Below are 13,322 nucleotides of genomic sequence, written 5' to 3' on the forward strand. Positions count from 1 at the left end.
GGAGCTTTGTGTCTGTTTCCAGAGAGCCCGACATCCCCGCCGGGGCTCCTCTGCTCTACCAGCTGCAGCTGCTGGACGTCAGCGACAAAGCCGACCCGCTGAATTTGCCGCTCTCCGATCGCATCCGCGCCGGCAACCGCAAGCGGGAGAGAGGCAACTTCCATTTCCAGAGGGAGGAGTACGGCAAGGCCGCGAGAGCCTACCGGATGGCCCTGGACGTGCTCACCACCTGCGGCGGGGGTACGGCTTCTCACGACGTGTCCGTCGGCGCCCGCGCTTTGGCCTCAAAGCGCTTCCATGTGACGCCGCCGTGAAAAGCGTTGGCGTTTCCTTGCGCTGCGGTCGCCGCCGACAAAGCTCCCAAATGAAGCGCTCCCCTCCGTTCGGTCCATCCGTCAGTTCGACCTAATTGACAAAGCGACCGGAGGAGGCGACTCAAAGTGAACGGCACGAGCAAATCCCCTTCTGGGCCCTCCCGCGTTTGGAGGCCAATTTCCGGCAATGCCCGCCGCGACCCCGCAAAGGCCGCACGCGGCTGCCGAAAGGCGCAAATGCGCTCGCTAACGCGGACGGGTGGCGGCAATGTTTCCTGCCGCGCGCAGGGCGGGGCTTCGGGGCGCCGCGCCGAGTTGTCGTTCAACCTCTCACCAAACGCCTTCCCCCCCTCCCGCAGATGCCGGCGAGGAGGACGAGCGAGAGGTGCGCCACTACCGGGTCAAGTGTTTGAACAACCTCGCCGCGGCGCTGCTCAAACTGGAGCGGCGCCGGGAGGCGCTGCGCGCCAGCCGCGACGTCCTGGCCCTCCAGCCCGACAACGTCAAGGCCCTCTACAGGGCGGGAAAGGTCAGGTGCCACAAAAAATCTGCAGCGATGCCAGCTTGCGCTCGTTTCGTCCCCTCGGGGCGACCGCCGTCCACACGGATTTGAACTCAAGGGTAGCGAACGGGCAGTCGCCGTCGTTCGGGATTTCATTGGACAGAAACGTGCTTTTTGGGGCACAGAGGCGTGTTCCAATTGGGGGGCTTGGGCTGAAGGGGGTCCATCAAGTCGCCATCCAACGAGGAATGGCACGCCGTCGCCGTCTCTGGCATGACCGCGTGTACGCGCAGAAAAGAAAAGAGCGCCGACGGGCTCTGCGCCCAACAAGGTTGTTGGGCGTTCCCGCAACAAAATGCCTTCAAATCCACAAATGGCCATCGGCCAAACAAAGTGCAATTGGAGCGCCGGTCTTCGCCGATGACTGGCAGACCGGAGCTTTCGGGCTTCCCTTGAAACGGATTCGCCGCATTTCGGGAAGAGCGAGAGGGAGGTGCCATGACCACGAATACGTGGACTGTACCATGGACTGTCGAACTTTGGTCTATATTGGACGGCGGATATAAATAAATGATCCCAAAAAAAGCCTGTTGGGAATAAAGACGGTGCCACTTGAGAGGCCAAAGTCGCTCCTTCCACTCGGTGCTGGGTGACGTCCGTCACGCGAGCCATCCCGAAGTGACCCTTTGGAAAAGACTCGCGTCCGCTCTCGTTGCGCTTCTGAACGCGGACGCTCGGCTGCCGTCAAGCGCGGAGCCCGACGGATACGGTGAGAGACGGGGCCGGCCGGCGGCCAGCCCAAAAATCTCTCAAAATCCTTCTCGAGCATTCGCCTCAAGGCGACGAGATGAACGACACAAAACGAGAAGCGCTTTCTTGAGCGACTTGAGTGCGTTTCCAAAAGCGGCCCCTTCGTCCTTCCCTTTCTCTGCACGCGGCCCTCCAAGCAAAGCGCAACTAATCCAAAGTCATCAGAACAAAGCAACCCAAAAACGTCCAAAAGCAAAGCGGCGCGCGTGGCCGCGCGTGGCGACTTCCTCCCTTGTGAAAAACCCTCGTGGCCTTTCCTCAGATCCTGTCGGACGCGAGCGACTACGGGGAGGCCGCGGAGCTGCTGAAGAAAGCCTTGAAGCTGGAGCCCGCCGCCAGGGTGAGACCACCGACGTCCAGCTCGCCGCTCGGCACCCGCGCGCCACGCCGCGCCGCTCCCGCTCGCGGCGGCCCCCTCCCTGCTCTCGGGGAAGCTGCAAGCGGCCATAAAATTCCAACTTGCTGAGATCTATTGGCTCAAATCAATCAAGTCTATCGGTGTGAACGGGAACTCGCTGGCCTTGGTCCAACGGGCTTTCTAGTTGCGTTGAGTTGACCGGAATCGGGCGTACCGGCTTTGCTGCGGATACGCGTCGTGCCCCCCCCCCAAAAACAACGACAGGGAGAAAAACGGCGCGCGGGCCGCTGGTTGGGAGCCTGGTTGCAGGCACCGCTTTGTTTGGATTTGCGTTGTCGAAAATTACAAAAGCGGAGAAACGGATCGTGGAGCGGCGGCGTTCCCCCCCCGGCGCTTCGCATACGACAAAGTGGCCGAGTTGTTCTTTCTCAAAGGCGGACTTTCTTTTCCTCAGGCCATCCACGCCGAGCTTTCCAAGCTCGTGAAGAGGCAGTCGGGCGGCAAGGCCGCACGCCATCGGAACGCGAAGCCCGCCGAGATGTCGGGCGACGACGTCGCACCTTTTCTCCTCCCCTCCGGACCGACATCGGTCAGATGACAAAAGAAAAAAAACCCCACGGCAAAAGCGACGATGCCCAGGGTGTCCCTCACCTGCCCTCGCTCGGTTGTGTTTCAGCCCATCTCGTGGAAGTTGATCGTGGGAGCTCTGCTGGTGGCACTGGGCAGCTTCGTGACGTCGCTCGTCCTCACTGCAAGGAATTGAAGACTTGAGCATCCTCGCTCGCTTCCGCCTCCTTTTTTGCCATCAAGTTCAAACTCAGTCATTGTCAGGGACGTCTTGTCTTTGAAGAATCCGCACATTTACTTCCAGGTACTGGACATATTGGCATAACGGAGGCACTGAAAACGGCTGGCCTTGAAAAAATGAAGGTCACTCATCAAGAGAGAAAAGGCAAACCTTTCGGAGGAAATCGAGGTCGAGTTGCAGTTTGGCACACGGAGGGGCGCAGTGAAGCTGACAAAATAAGGAGCGAGCCTTCCTCAAGAGCCACCGACTTGTTTGTTGCCTCTCCACGCCCGAACACCAAACAAATGTGACGCGCTCAACCCGCAGCAACCGCAGAGCTTCGCTTTGACCGCCGCAAAGGGAAATGCCGAAGACCTGATTGCGCGTGCGTCTCCGTGGCCGTTTTGTGATCGGCCATGAAGCCGCGGCCATTTGAACGCAACGGAAGCGACGAGCAATCGCTTCTGGACGGCCGGCTCGCGCTGCCCCCCGGTGGCCGAGGCGCGTACAGCACGTCCGCCGAATCGGCCCTGGCGACTGAGCGCCGTCGGAGGCGTGGCTCAAGCCTTGACTCCGCCCACGCGGATTCGCTCGCCCTTCCCAAGAGCGCAGCGGGGCCAACTTGGCGACTTTCTCGCTCTTTTGAGAGAGAGAGAGAGAGACGGCAGTCGGCAGGAACGAGCGGCGGTACGTCTCCTTCTCGCGGCGCGGGTGTATCGCTCTCTGGCTGAAGGAGCTGCCGGGGTGGGCCGGAGGGTCTGTCCATCGTAGCTGTCAGCTGTCATCCTCTCGTTGCCCACCTCCTCCTCCTCCGGCGTGTCCGAGGCTGGCCCGCCTGATCGCGGAGGAGGCTTGATCTTGTGACAAGAAAAGAAACCAGAATCGACAAAAGAAAGTCCATCAACAGATTTCGTTTTTTTGAACTCATCTGACACGACGCGACTCCTCTTCGACAGCGCGCACGTGGTCAATGACGCACATGGAGGGATGGCGTCATTGAGCGACTTTTAGGACAGCCGACGGCTACTTTCCTGCCCGAGGCGGTGGCAACGTCGCTTCAAACGATCAGCTTATCCGCAGAAGCCTGACGGCGATCCCGATTCGAATCCCGCGCGTGGGAGGAGGGAAGCATCTCGAACGTGCGGGATAGCGGCCCTCGGATTCGGACACCGCTGGCCGAGACGCTCAAAAGCCACGTTCGCTTTGACGCGTTTTTTTCGGGGCCCCGAGAAGACTCGGGAACGCGCTTCCGGGTTCACCCCGAACGGAGAGAAGGGTCCAGCTGCAGGCCCGGAGGAGGCCGACCACAGCCACTTCCGTCGTATGTCTACCATAGCCTAAATCTACCTCCTCCGAGTCTGCAGCTGGATATTATTGCGAACGGACGTCAAAACAGTTCCGCCCCGACTGACCGCGGCGGCCCGGTCTCTTTCATTTTCCGCCTTCAACGCAACTCAATTAAGAACGCGTGACGTCACAAAACGACATCTTCTTAAACCCGCCAAGAAAACGGCTCGAGCCCAAAAATCGAAGAGAAAAAGACGGCGCGATTGCTCAGTTTGTCGTGGCCAACACTGTGCATTCTCCACCAAAAGACCGCCCGAAGCGCAATTCTGAGCCAATCTTCCCAGAAAATTTTATTAGAAAACACTTGTAATTGAAGAAAAGTGCAATGACCAGTGAATGTGTTCAGATTGCTCGACCGCATCCACCGAGGTCGGATAAAATAGTTCCAAAAATACTCCTCGTTTCATTCCACCTCAGATTTTAAAATGGGGGAGAAGAAAAAAAAAAAAAAAAAACCCAAAAACTAATCACATGCAGGTTGGGCTTGCAAACCAGTAAAATGCGATTCGTGTGAAACTGTGGAATGGGTAAAAGTACTTACAAGCCAATAAATACAAAAATATACAGCATATTTGTACAGGTGGTCTTTCCAGGCCATGGAGGGGGGGGCAGCCTTCATGACCAAAAATTCCATCTCCATATACAAAAAAATAAAAATAAAAAAGTTTTGATTCCAAAGTGCATCTACAGGCGGCAGCATGTGCCAAAAGTCTTCTTGGCATTTGTGGCCAAAAGGTCCACCGGAGACGTTTTGTGTTTCACTTTCACCTTCTTCTTCACTTCTCTTCAAAAGGAACGAAAGAGAGCGGCACAAAGTCAGCAAAGCGAACGAAGCACGTTCCCAAAGGCCGAGAAGCGGAATCCCCCCCAAACCCACCTGGCCAGATGGAGCACCGCCTCCACCACGTTGGTCCCTTCTTTGGCGCTGGTTTCGCAGAACAACGCGCCGTATGCCTGCAACGCATCAACGCTGAAGCTCAACGAGTCATCGAATGCAAATGGAGATCGCCTTTGGCGTTTTGCCAACGCGCTCCCCCTGTTTCCACGGGACCGTCGGATGAAAAGGTCCAAAGTTGACCCTCGCGTCGACGGTCGGCCGATACGTTGCTTATTGACATACGGGTGACGGATCGGCCGTTTGTTCACAACGGAAAGAAACAAACGCTCGCACATTCAAATCCAATCGGAGTATTGCGGGAGCAAAAACAAACCCAAAAAAGTGCATCGTTTTCATCGTTCGGCCCTCCCTCCCGCACAAGTTCAAGCAGAAATGCCGGTGACGCCGCACGTGTGCATGAAAGTGAAAAGCACAAGACGTTGCACACGGTGGACATGCAAACTCGAGACAATCAGGCCTGCGTGGACACAAACCAAGGCCAAGGCGCGCCTGAACACGCAAGCGACGGGCACAAACAAACTTGAGCCGGCACCTTCCCCTTTTGCCTCGGATGAAAAGGGGCCCTTATTTCTGCAGCCACCCCCTCCCCCTTTTTTTTTCATCAACGTTTCAAGAAATGGGTTTCCTATGATGTGGGAATATCAATGCAACATCTGGCGCGCAGGTATGAGCGAGCCTCTCTTCCTCCTGCTCAATACAAACACGGCGGAACGTCGGCGCATCCCCCGATAAGCTTCGGACAAAAGGGAACCAACCGCGAGAGACACGTTGGCCAAGCGAGCGCACGCGAAAAGCGAGAGAGCAAAGGGAGCGCAGCTCGGGCATACTCAACGGACCGTGGCCAACTTCTCTCCGTGCAAAGTGCTGACGCAGCGTCTGGCGGGCGTCTGGCCTCTCATGTCCACCTTGTTGCCGATGATGCAAACGGGAACCGTGTCCTCGGTGGCGTCCTGGGTGAGGAGCGCCAGACACCAGCGGCTTTAGCCAGGCGCCGTCCGGCCGCTGCGCTGCGCTGCGCTGCTGCGGCGGCTTACCTGGATCTGATCCAGCCAGTCTCGGATGTTAAGGAAGCTGCTCTCCGAAGTCACGTCGTACAAGAGCAGAACGCCGTGAGCTTTGCGGAAATAAGAGCGGGCGATACTGCGGAACCTGCGGCCACCAAAAGAAAAAACAGGCCCGGCCTTAAACACAATCCACAATTGCTTTCCCTCAAACAACAAAGTCGATATATGTCGATGTATTTGCACTCGTTCAATGACTTCATTTTCTTTTAGCTCCCTCCAGTGGCAAGCAGAGGCATCGCTGAAATAAGTGCATCATAGATGTTGAGTTTTTTTTGTTTTTTTTTTTTTACGCCAGTCCTCGTTATGGCGTCTAGTGACTTTTTAGGCATCCCAAGTACGAACGAGTGGTACGGCTCCTCGCAGAGCTGAGGATCGTATGGATCCAGGCGAGCGAGCGCGGCACCTTTCCTGTCCGGCCGTGTCCCAGATCTGCAGGTTGGTCTTCTGGCCGTCCACGAGCATCTTCTTGATCTGGAAATCCACCCCTGACGGCCGAGAAAAAGGCACGAGCGTCAGCTCCCGCGCATGGTCCGCCGCTACGCGCAGAGGAGCGGTTCGGCCGGAGGCATTTGCGCGGAGGGCGACGCACCCAACGTGGTCTGGATGTCGGCTTTGAACTGGTTGAGCGCCAGCCGCAGCAGGAAGCTGGACTTGCCCGCACCGGCGTCTCCGGCCAGGACCAGGCGGTACATGGGCACGGCGTCGTCCGCGTGGGCCGCCTCCGGCTCCGCCGTCTGAGTACCCCACCCCCCCCCAAAAAAAGGAGTTTATTTTTGCAACTTCCAGCGCTTTTCTTCAAAGATCTGACTTGGCTGACTCGTCTCAAAATGTACTCTCTTACACACAAAACAACTCGACTCTCGTAATGAACAACTAGGAATTTATTCTCATGGCACTGCGGAAAATGTCGATTTTTTTTTTTCTTGAATTCACAACACATTGTTTCCTCTCCCTTTATTATTGCTGCCTCGGATAACATTTTTCATTATGATTATGAAATGACGATTTCCAAAAAGGATATTGAGGGGAGAAAAAGTATTCTTCACAAATGAAGGTTTGTGGTATTTTTGCTCAGAATTCGGAGACTTATCCAGCACGAAGCTTCGCCGTTCGTTGGACTTCTAGTCACTCGCAAACGTAAAATGCTCCGTACGTGCGCTCAGAGGAGCGCCTTTTGATTTTAGTTTGGGATACGCGGGTGCATATGAACAAGCCACTTGTGTATAAACATGATGTGAGAACAAGGACTCGATGAGTTTTTGGACTCTTTGAATATGTCAAAGGCACTCAACTGGGACATCGACCGATGACCCGTCCTTTCCTTTTATTCTAGATTTCGTCATTCGTCGCTATGTTCAATCAATCAATCGTTAAGTACTGAGCTCCTGTTGAAAGTATGAAGACGAGTCAGTCGTGCGACATTCCGAGCTATTCGGTGCCAACTTTTTCCCTCGAGGTCCAGGGCGTCAACTTGGACTGCCATCTGGTGGCCAACTAACAGAACGCAACGACCTAAACTCGGAAGCGCGGGTCGAATTGTATTTTTGGGGGGGCGCCGCCCTCACAGTCGACACGGTCGCGCGCGAGACTTTGAATGCGTGCGGCTTGGCCTGTTGCGTGCCACCGAGTCAGCGAAGAGTTGCCTGGCTGCGAACTGGCGAAAAGCCTTGGCCGCTTTGCGCCTCGGTGCGTGTATTATTTTTTATTTTTTTGAACTTTGAAGCGAGTGAAAGTGCGTCGGCGGGCGGGCGCGTCTTACCTCTTTGGCAAAGGCAGACAACTGCTTTCGCATGGATGACGCGTTGGAACTTCCCAAGCTCTGCGCCAAGGACAGCCCCGCCTCAGACTTGGTGTCCAGCAACTGCCGGGCGAAGACAAAGAGCGAGTCCAATCACGCCGCCCGGCCAAGTCGGCGCCGGGCCCGGGCGACCCCGCCCCCGCACCGACCTCGCCGTCGGAGTGGGCGCAAGAGTAGCTGCGGTGGACGGTCTCGGTGGAGCCTCGGCCGTCGTCCGTGTCCAAGTCCATATCGGTGTCCAGGTCGCTGACCGAGCTCTCGCTGGCGTCCGGGGGCAGCGAGACGCCGCTGTCCAGGTATTTGTCGGCCCACAGGGACACGTCGGACATGCTCGAGCTGCCGCGAGCGCACACGGTAAAGGCAAGTCGACGACTCCCGAGGTCAAGGCAAACGCGGCTGCGTTTTCATTTCAAACATCGCAAATCGAGTCAAGATTGCCAACGCCGCCACGTTTTCGACGGAACAGAGACAATTCAACAAATCCTCTTCAAGTATTTTCAACTCATAACTCCAAAACAACTCAACAAAAAGAACATGAGGCTGCAGAGCTGAATCAAAAATCAAAAGGGACGATGTTGCATTTGTCCCTCCAACTTGACTTTCCCTCCTTATTTTTCAGGGTCATTTCCTGCCATTCCCAAAAACATTTGAGCAAGTCCCTCCCGTGAAACGCAAAGCTCGGAGCCCACCTGTGGTGCTTGAGGGTGCTCTGCCTGACGGGCTTCATTCTGCGAGCGGGCGCTTCGTTCTTGGCAGGGACCTGCAAGCAAACAAACGAAGGAGGGCTCAGCGTCGGCCTCCGACCGACCGACGCGACGCGACGCGCGACCACAAAAGTAGCCCGAGCGGCGCTTGCCTTGCGCTTGACTTCCGATGCCAACGCCGAGCGCAAGCCGTCGTTGCTGTCGCACAGCTGCTTGTTCAAGTCCCTGCCGGGAAACATTGGGGGTCAGCTGGGGGGGACGTGGGGGGGTTCAACAGGCTGCGCGTGCACACACACAAAGCGGAGCGGCGCAAGAAAGGACCTTACTGTAGAATCTGGACTTGACTGGAGTAAGACTCGTACTCGATCACCATCTTCTTCAGCTGGTTGGTTTCTCTGCGGCCGCAAAGCAAAAGCGAGGCGTGACGACGACAGACGCGGAGCCGGTCGGGCGGCGGCGCCGCTCACCGTTCGCGCTGAGCCCGCTCGTCGGCGTACATGTCCTTCAGCTTGTCCAGCTCGGAGCGCAGCGCGCCCACGTCGCTTTGGGCCTCCAGCAGAGACGAGCGCAGCTGCTCGTTCTCCTGACGAGAGACCAGACCGGACCAGACCGGGCAGGCCGGCGGTGAGCGCCACACGTGCCTCACCTGCGAAAGTTGGCCCACGTGTCGGCCGACGTCAAGCTGCTCCTCCTTGGATCGGGCCGACCGAGACTCGGCTTGACTCTACGCCGCAAAACAAAAAAAAAAAAAAAAAAAGAAGACTTCATCCTTCACTTTAGCCAGAAGCAAATATTCCTACGACAAGAAAGCCTTGAGAAAAGGCTGAGGGGAAAGTTTGTGTGCCAGAAAAGGAAAAGGACGACCCCCGAGGAACACAAACTCCGCCCTGACAATAGCGGAGTGACTTTTTGAATGAAGAGGAGCCATTTGGATGGAATGCGCCGGCGTGTTTTTGCAAGCGAGCGAGCGGGCGGGCGGCTCTCTGGAGCGCCTTCAAAGCATTCGCTCCAAATGGCCTCCTTCCGACGCAATTGAGCGCCTCCGGTACTCAAAGCCCTTCTGGGCTTTGAAAAGGGTTCTTTGACGGCAAAAAAAAGCTGCCGCGGGGGCGGTGAGATCAACCTCCGGTGCGGCGTCCCGGCATAACACGACTGCGGAACGTGCCTTGCTCTGTCCCAGAACCCGTTTTTCTGGACGCCGCGCATGCCGCATGTCACGATTCGAGAGGGCAAGCGGACGAGCTAAAAAAAGACATCTGGGAGCTCGTCGTCAACTGGCTCGCTCGCACAAAATTTGGACGGCCGAGGTTTGCCAGCTTGGAAGAGCGCGCGCTTCCGACGGGGAGACGCGACGCAGGCCTCCGCTTCCCCGTTTCTCCAGGTTGGACCTTTGTTCGAACGCCGATGACGTCGCCCCCTCAGCCGCTCCCAAGCGGCTCGCCGCGCTCGGAATTTTCGGCGTGTGAAAAGCAACGGAGCCGGAAAGCCCGAGCGCAAATCGCCTTTGACTTTTGTTCTGGCGGAATCCGTGTCTTTTGCTTTTGCCTCCAAGCACAAGTCGGTGCTCGCGCCGTCTATGTCCCGCGCAGCGGGTCACCAGACTTGTACTTGTCGCTACGGCCCCTCCATGTGGCGAAATGTGACTCGCCTGTTGCCCTCGTCCAAGACGGGCTTTGAATTGGACCCGAAAAGCTACGCGGCACTCTCGCTGCCTGTCCGTTGAATTGGCCGCCCGCCCGCCCGCCAGCCGGCCAGCCTACCTGCAGGAGTCGGTCCACGGTGGCCTGCAGGTCCGCAATCTGGTCTTCGTGTTTCCGCTGCAGGTTCCACAGGACTTCTTCCATTTTTTTGCGCTCCTTCAGACACAAAAGCCAAGCGGTCAGAGAAAGCGCTGGAATCCGACCGTTGACAGCCCCCCCCGACGGCGATGTGTCTACTCGATGAGTACGCACGACAGCCCACAACAGACTTTGGCTGGCGTACAATTGCTGTCAGTTTTGCGCAATAGTTTTGGTTTTTTAGCGGCGCCGACGTCGCGGAATGCCGACGGGACGAGCTCAAAGTGGCGGCACGCGCAAAACATTTTCATTCAATGGTTGCTCAAGTACAACAACGATTATGAGCTATGCCGCTGCTTTGTTGGGAATACGACGTGGGGTCTCATCTTTGACAAAATGTCACTGTGAGTCATGATGCCGGCATGTGCGGGCCGAGCCTTTTGGCGGTGTCAAAAGTCGTGCGTGCGCGCGCGCGTCTCGAAACGCAGGCCTCACCTCCTCCCTGGCCCTTTGCTCCGTGCCCGCAAGTTGCTTCTGCATGTCGTCCTCGAGTTGGACCAGCCGGCCGCCGCTCATGTCTCCCGCTCTGCTCGCACACAAACGCGCGTCAACGCGCGGCGCCGCTCCGCAACGCAGACCCTTTCCAAAACGCCGGCGAACGGCGGGCGGGGGGAGGGGCGGAGCGGAGAACAGGTAGAGCGGCACGTTTGCGCGGCCCTACTTCCTTGAGCGAGGAATGCGACTTGTGGCGGCCTCGGCCTCGCCTCGCCGGCAAAACAACGGAGGAGACTCTTGAAGAAAAAAAAATAATAGTCTCTTCCTCGTGCTAGCAAAAGTGGCCTCTTTGTCAAACGCGTGGCATTTCAAGATGCTTTGCGGAGAGCTTTGAATAAGCGCACCATGAACCAAGTTTTAGTATCAGGAAATGACAAAGTGGGATTTCCCCCCCCGCCTCCCGCTCGTGACGCGATGCTTTCTCACGTGACGCGGTCGTTGCTCTAATCCAAAAGGAACCAAGCCCGCGTTGCCCGGCAGCCCGCTAAGCAAGCGTTGAGGCCGTCACCGCGGGTTCGTGAAGCACCGCCGGTCGGGAAGCGGTCGGGAAGCGGTCGTTCGCCGATGCGTTGCCTTGGCCCGCCTATTCTGGAGTCCCAACAACAAGAAAGAGCCGCCGCTTTCTTCGCGGCGAGCAACAGGACGCGGTGCTCATTCCAATCGCATGTCTTCAATGAACAAAAGGTCACATCCGCATCGCCAAATCACAACATCACTGCAAATTTCCCCAGTGTGGGACAAAGAAAGGTTATCTTATCTTATCTTATCTTATCTTATCTTATCTTATCTTATCTTATCTTATCTTATCTTATCTTATCTTATCTTATCTTATCTTATCTTATCTTATCTTATCTTATCTCCTCGCGCATCGTCGTCGTCCATTTGGAGCACATTCTCTTTTTGGCCATTTGCTTTGACAAACGCTAACGACCAAGCCAACAGAGCGACCACATGATTGGAAATTCAATGTAGAATCTCATGGACATGGAAAACGGGTCAATCGGCAGTTGCCCAGGGAAACATTTGGCACCAATTCTGAATCCGTCCTTGTTTTTTTTTTTGTTCCTCCCATTGAAGATCCACTTTCACTCGGCCGTTCACGCCGCGATGCACCTGCGCACGGAGCGTTGCGCTCAACTCGACCGGTCCAGGGTCCGGCGCCAATTCTGACGGGATCGTCCTTCTGACGGAGGGTTTCCGCGGTTGACTGAAGGCCCGTCGACCCGCGAGCACGCCGGCCTCACGGCGCAGGATTTGATTGCCGCCCCCCGGCCTTCCCGCGTGGCGTTTGCATGTTCTCCCCGCGCCCGCCCGGGTTTTCTCCGGGTACTCGGGTTTCCTCCCGCATTCCGGCCGCGAACGGTTCTTTGTCCGCGCCTGCCCCGCGATCGGCCGGCAAACGGTCGAGGGTGCGCCCCGCCCACCGCCCAAAAGACGCCCGCGACCCTCGCGAGGAGAACGCGGCTCCGATCGCGGACATTTTTCTGCATGTAAAAGTTGTCAAGACGAGTTGCCTCACCGCCTTAAAGTGGCCTCCAGCTGCTCGCGCCGCAGTCTGCTGTCCAGGCTTCGGCCGACCAGCGAGGAGACGACTTGCTCGTACTGCTGCAGCAAAAGCGGCTTGGCGGACGCCTCCAGCGTCCGGTGAAGATCTGCGAGCTGCTCGCTCAGGCTGCACAAGGGGGAGAAGGGAGAAGGGCACCCGGATCAGGGCCGCGCAGGCACAAATCTGCACATTTCAGCGACATCGCGACCGCACGCTGCGGCGGCGGCTCGAGAGCCACGCGGCGCTCGTATCCGACTGTTTGAAACGAGAGCTACTTCTTGACGATGCCTATCAACCGTCTGATTTTGATCACGCGAGTGAAGAGACTACTCACGTCACGTGACCCGTTGTCTCACCGTCATCGGACACCCGTTTCACGAGGGAGGTTAAGCGCCACACATCAAGACGCAACCCTCGATTTCCGTCAATGTCAGCCACAAGGCTCCGAGTAGGACACGATGTGATGTGAGCGAGTGAGCGAGCGAGCTCTTTGTCGAGCTGCTCCCGAGAGGCGAGCAGGTCGACAACAATTGTGTGTGTGTGTGTGTGTGTGTGCCCGCGTCACAGATGAGGAGGCCTTTGTGCGTTTCACTGGACATTTGGGCCATACCTGATGATGCAGTTTAGCTTCCAGTTCACAGCGCAGAGTTTTGCTTTCATTTTCAAACTGGTGGCAGGGAACGTTCAATATTCACCCGAGGACTTGAACACGTGAGTACAGTATTTCCCGATCTTGAGCGCGGGAAAAAAAAAAAAACGCAAACGACGCGAGCGCGACGTCGTCCCGCTCCTCCTCACCTTGGGGAAAGAACGCGTTCGGTATCGAAGCGGGCTGCGAAGTCCGCCGCCGCCGCCGGCTTG

At 56.9% G+C, this 13,322-nt stretch overlaps 2 protein-coding genes across 2 annotated transcripts in view; one reads left to right on the forward strand and one right to left on the reverse strand.

Annotated features, from left to right (window-relative positions):
* fkbp16 (FKBP prolyl isomerase 16) overlaps nucleotides 1-2,909 on the forward strand; it is a 5,712-nt gene extending 2,803 nt beyond the window's left edge. Inside the window, exons 4-8 of the mRNA XM_019881754.1 lie at nucleotides 23-240; nucleotides 674-843; nucleotides 1,889-1,966; nucleotides 2,439-2,573; nucleotides 2,661-2,909. Coding sequence (XP_019737313.1) covers nucleotides 23-240; nucleotides 674-843; nucleotides 1,889-1,966; nucleotides 2,439-2,573; nucleotides 2,661-2,747 — 688 coding nt within the window. The 3' untranslated portion in view covers nucleotides 2,748-2,909. The remainder of the gene's footprint in view (nucleotides 1-22; nucleotides 241-673; nucleotides 844-1,888; nucleotides 1,967-2,438; nucleotides 2,574-2,660) is intronic.
* Nucleotides 2,910-4,434: 1,525 nt separating this feature from the next.
* On the reverse strand, nucleotides 4,435-13,313 carry rasef2 (RAS and EF-hand domain containing 2). Its single transcript, XM_019881842.1, has 17 exons — nucleotides 13,260-13,313; nucleotides 10,856-10,946; nucleotides 10,343-10,438; nucleotides 9,229-9,306; nucleotides 9,050-9,165; nucleotides 8,909-8,977; nucleotides 8,735-8,807; nucleotides 8,568-8,638; nucleotides 8,028-8,214; nucleotides 7,840-7,941; nucleotides 6,670-6,814; nucleotides 6,484-6,565; nucleotides 6,051-6,165; nucleotides 5,853-5,966; nucleotides 4,996-5,072; nucleotides 4,772-4,902; nucleotides 4,435-4,720 (listed from the first exon to the last, which is right to left on the reverse strand). Exons 2-16 carry the CDS (start codon nucleotides 10,934-10,936, stop codon nucleotides 4,803-4,805), a joined length of 1,506 nt encoding a protein of 501 aa, XP_019737401.1. The 5' UTR covers nucleotides 10,937-10,946; nucleotides 13,260-13,313; the 3' UTR covers nucleotides 4,435-4,720; nucleotides 4,772-4,802.
* Nucleotides 13,314-13,322: the final 9 nt, after the last annotated feature.

Source organism: Hippocampus comes, unplaced genomic scaffold (assembly GCF_001891065.2).
Source record: "Hippocampus comes isolate QL1 unplaced genomic scaffold, H_comes_QL1_v1.1 scaffold299, whole genome shotgun sequence".
NCBI lineage: Eukaryota > Metazoa > Chordata > Actinopteri > Syngnathiformes > Syngnathidae > Hippocampus > Hippocampus comes.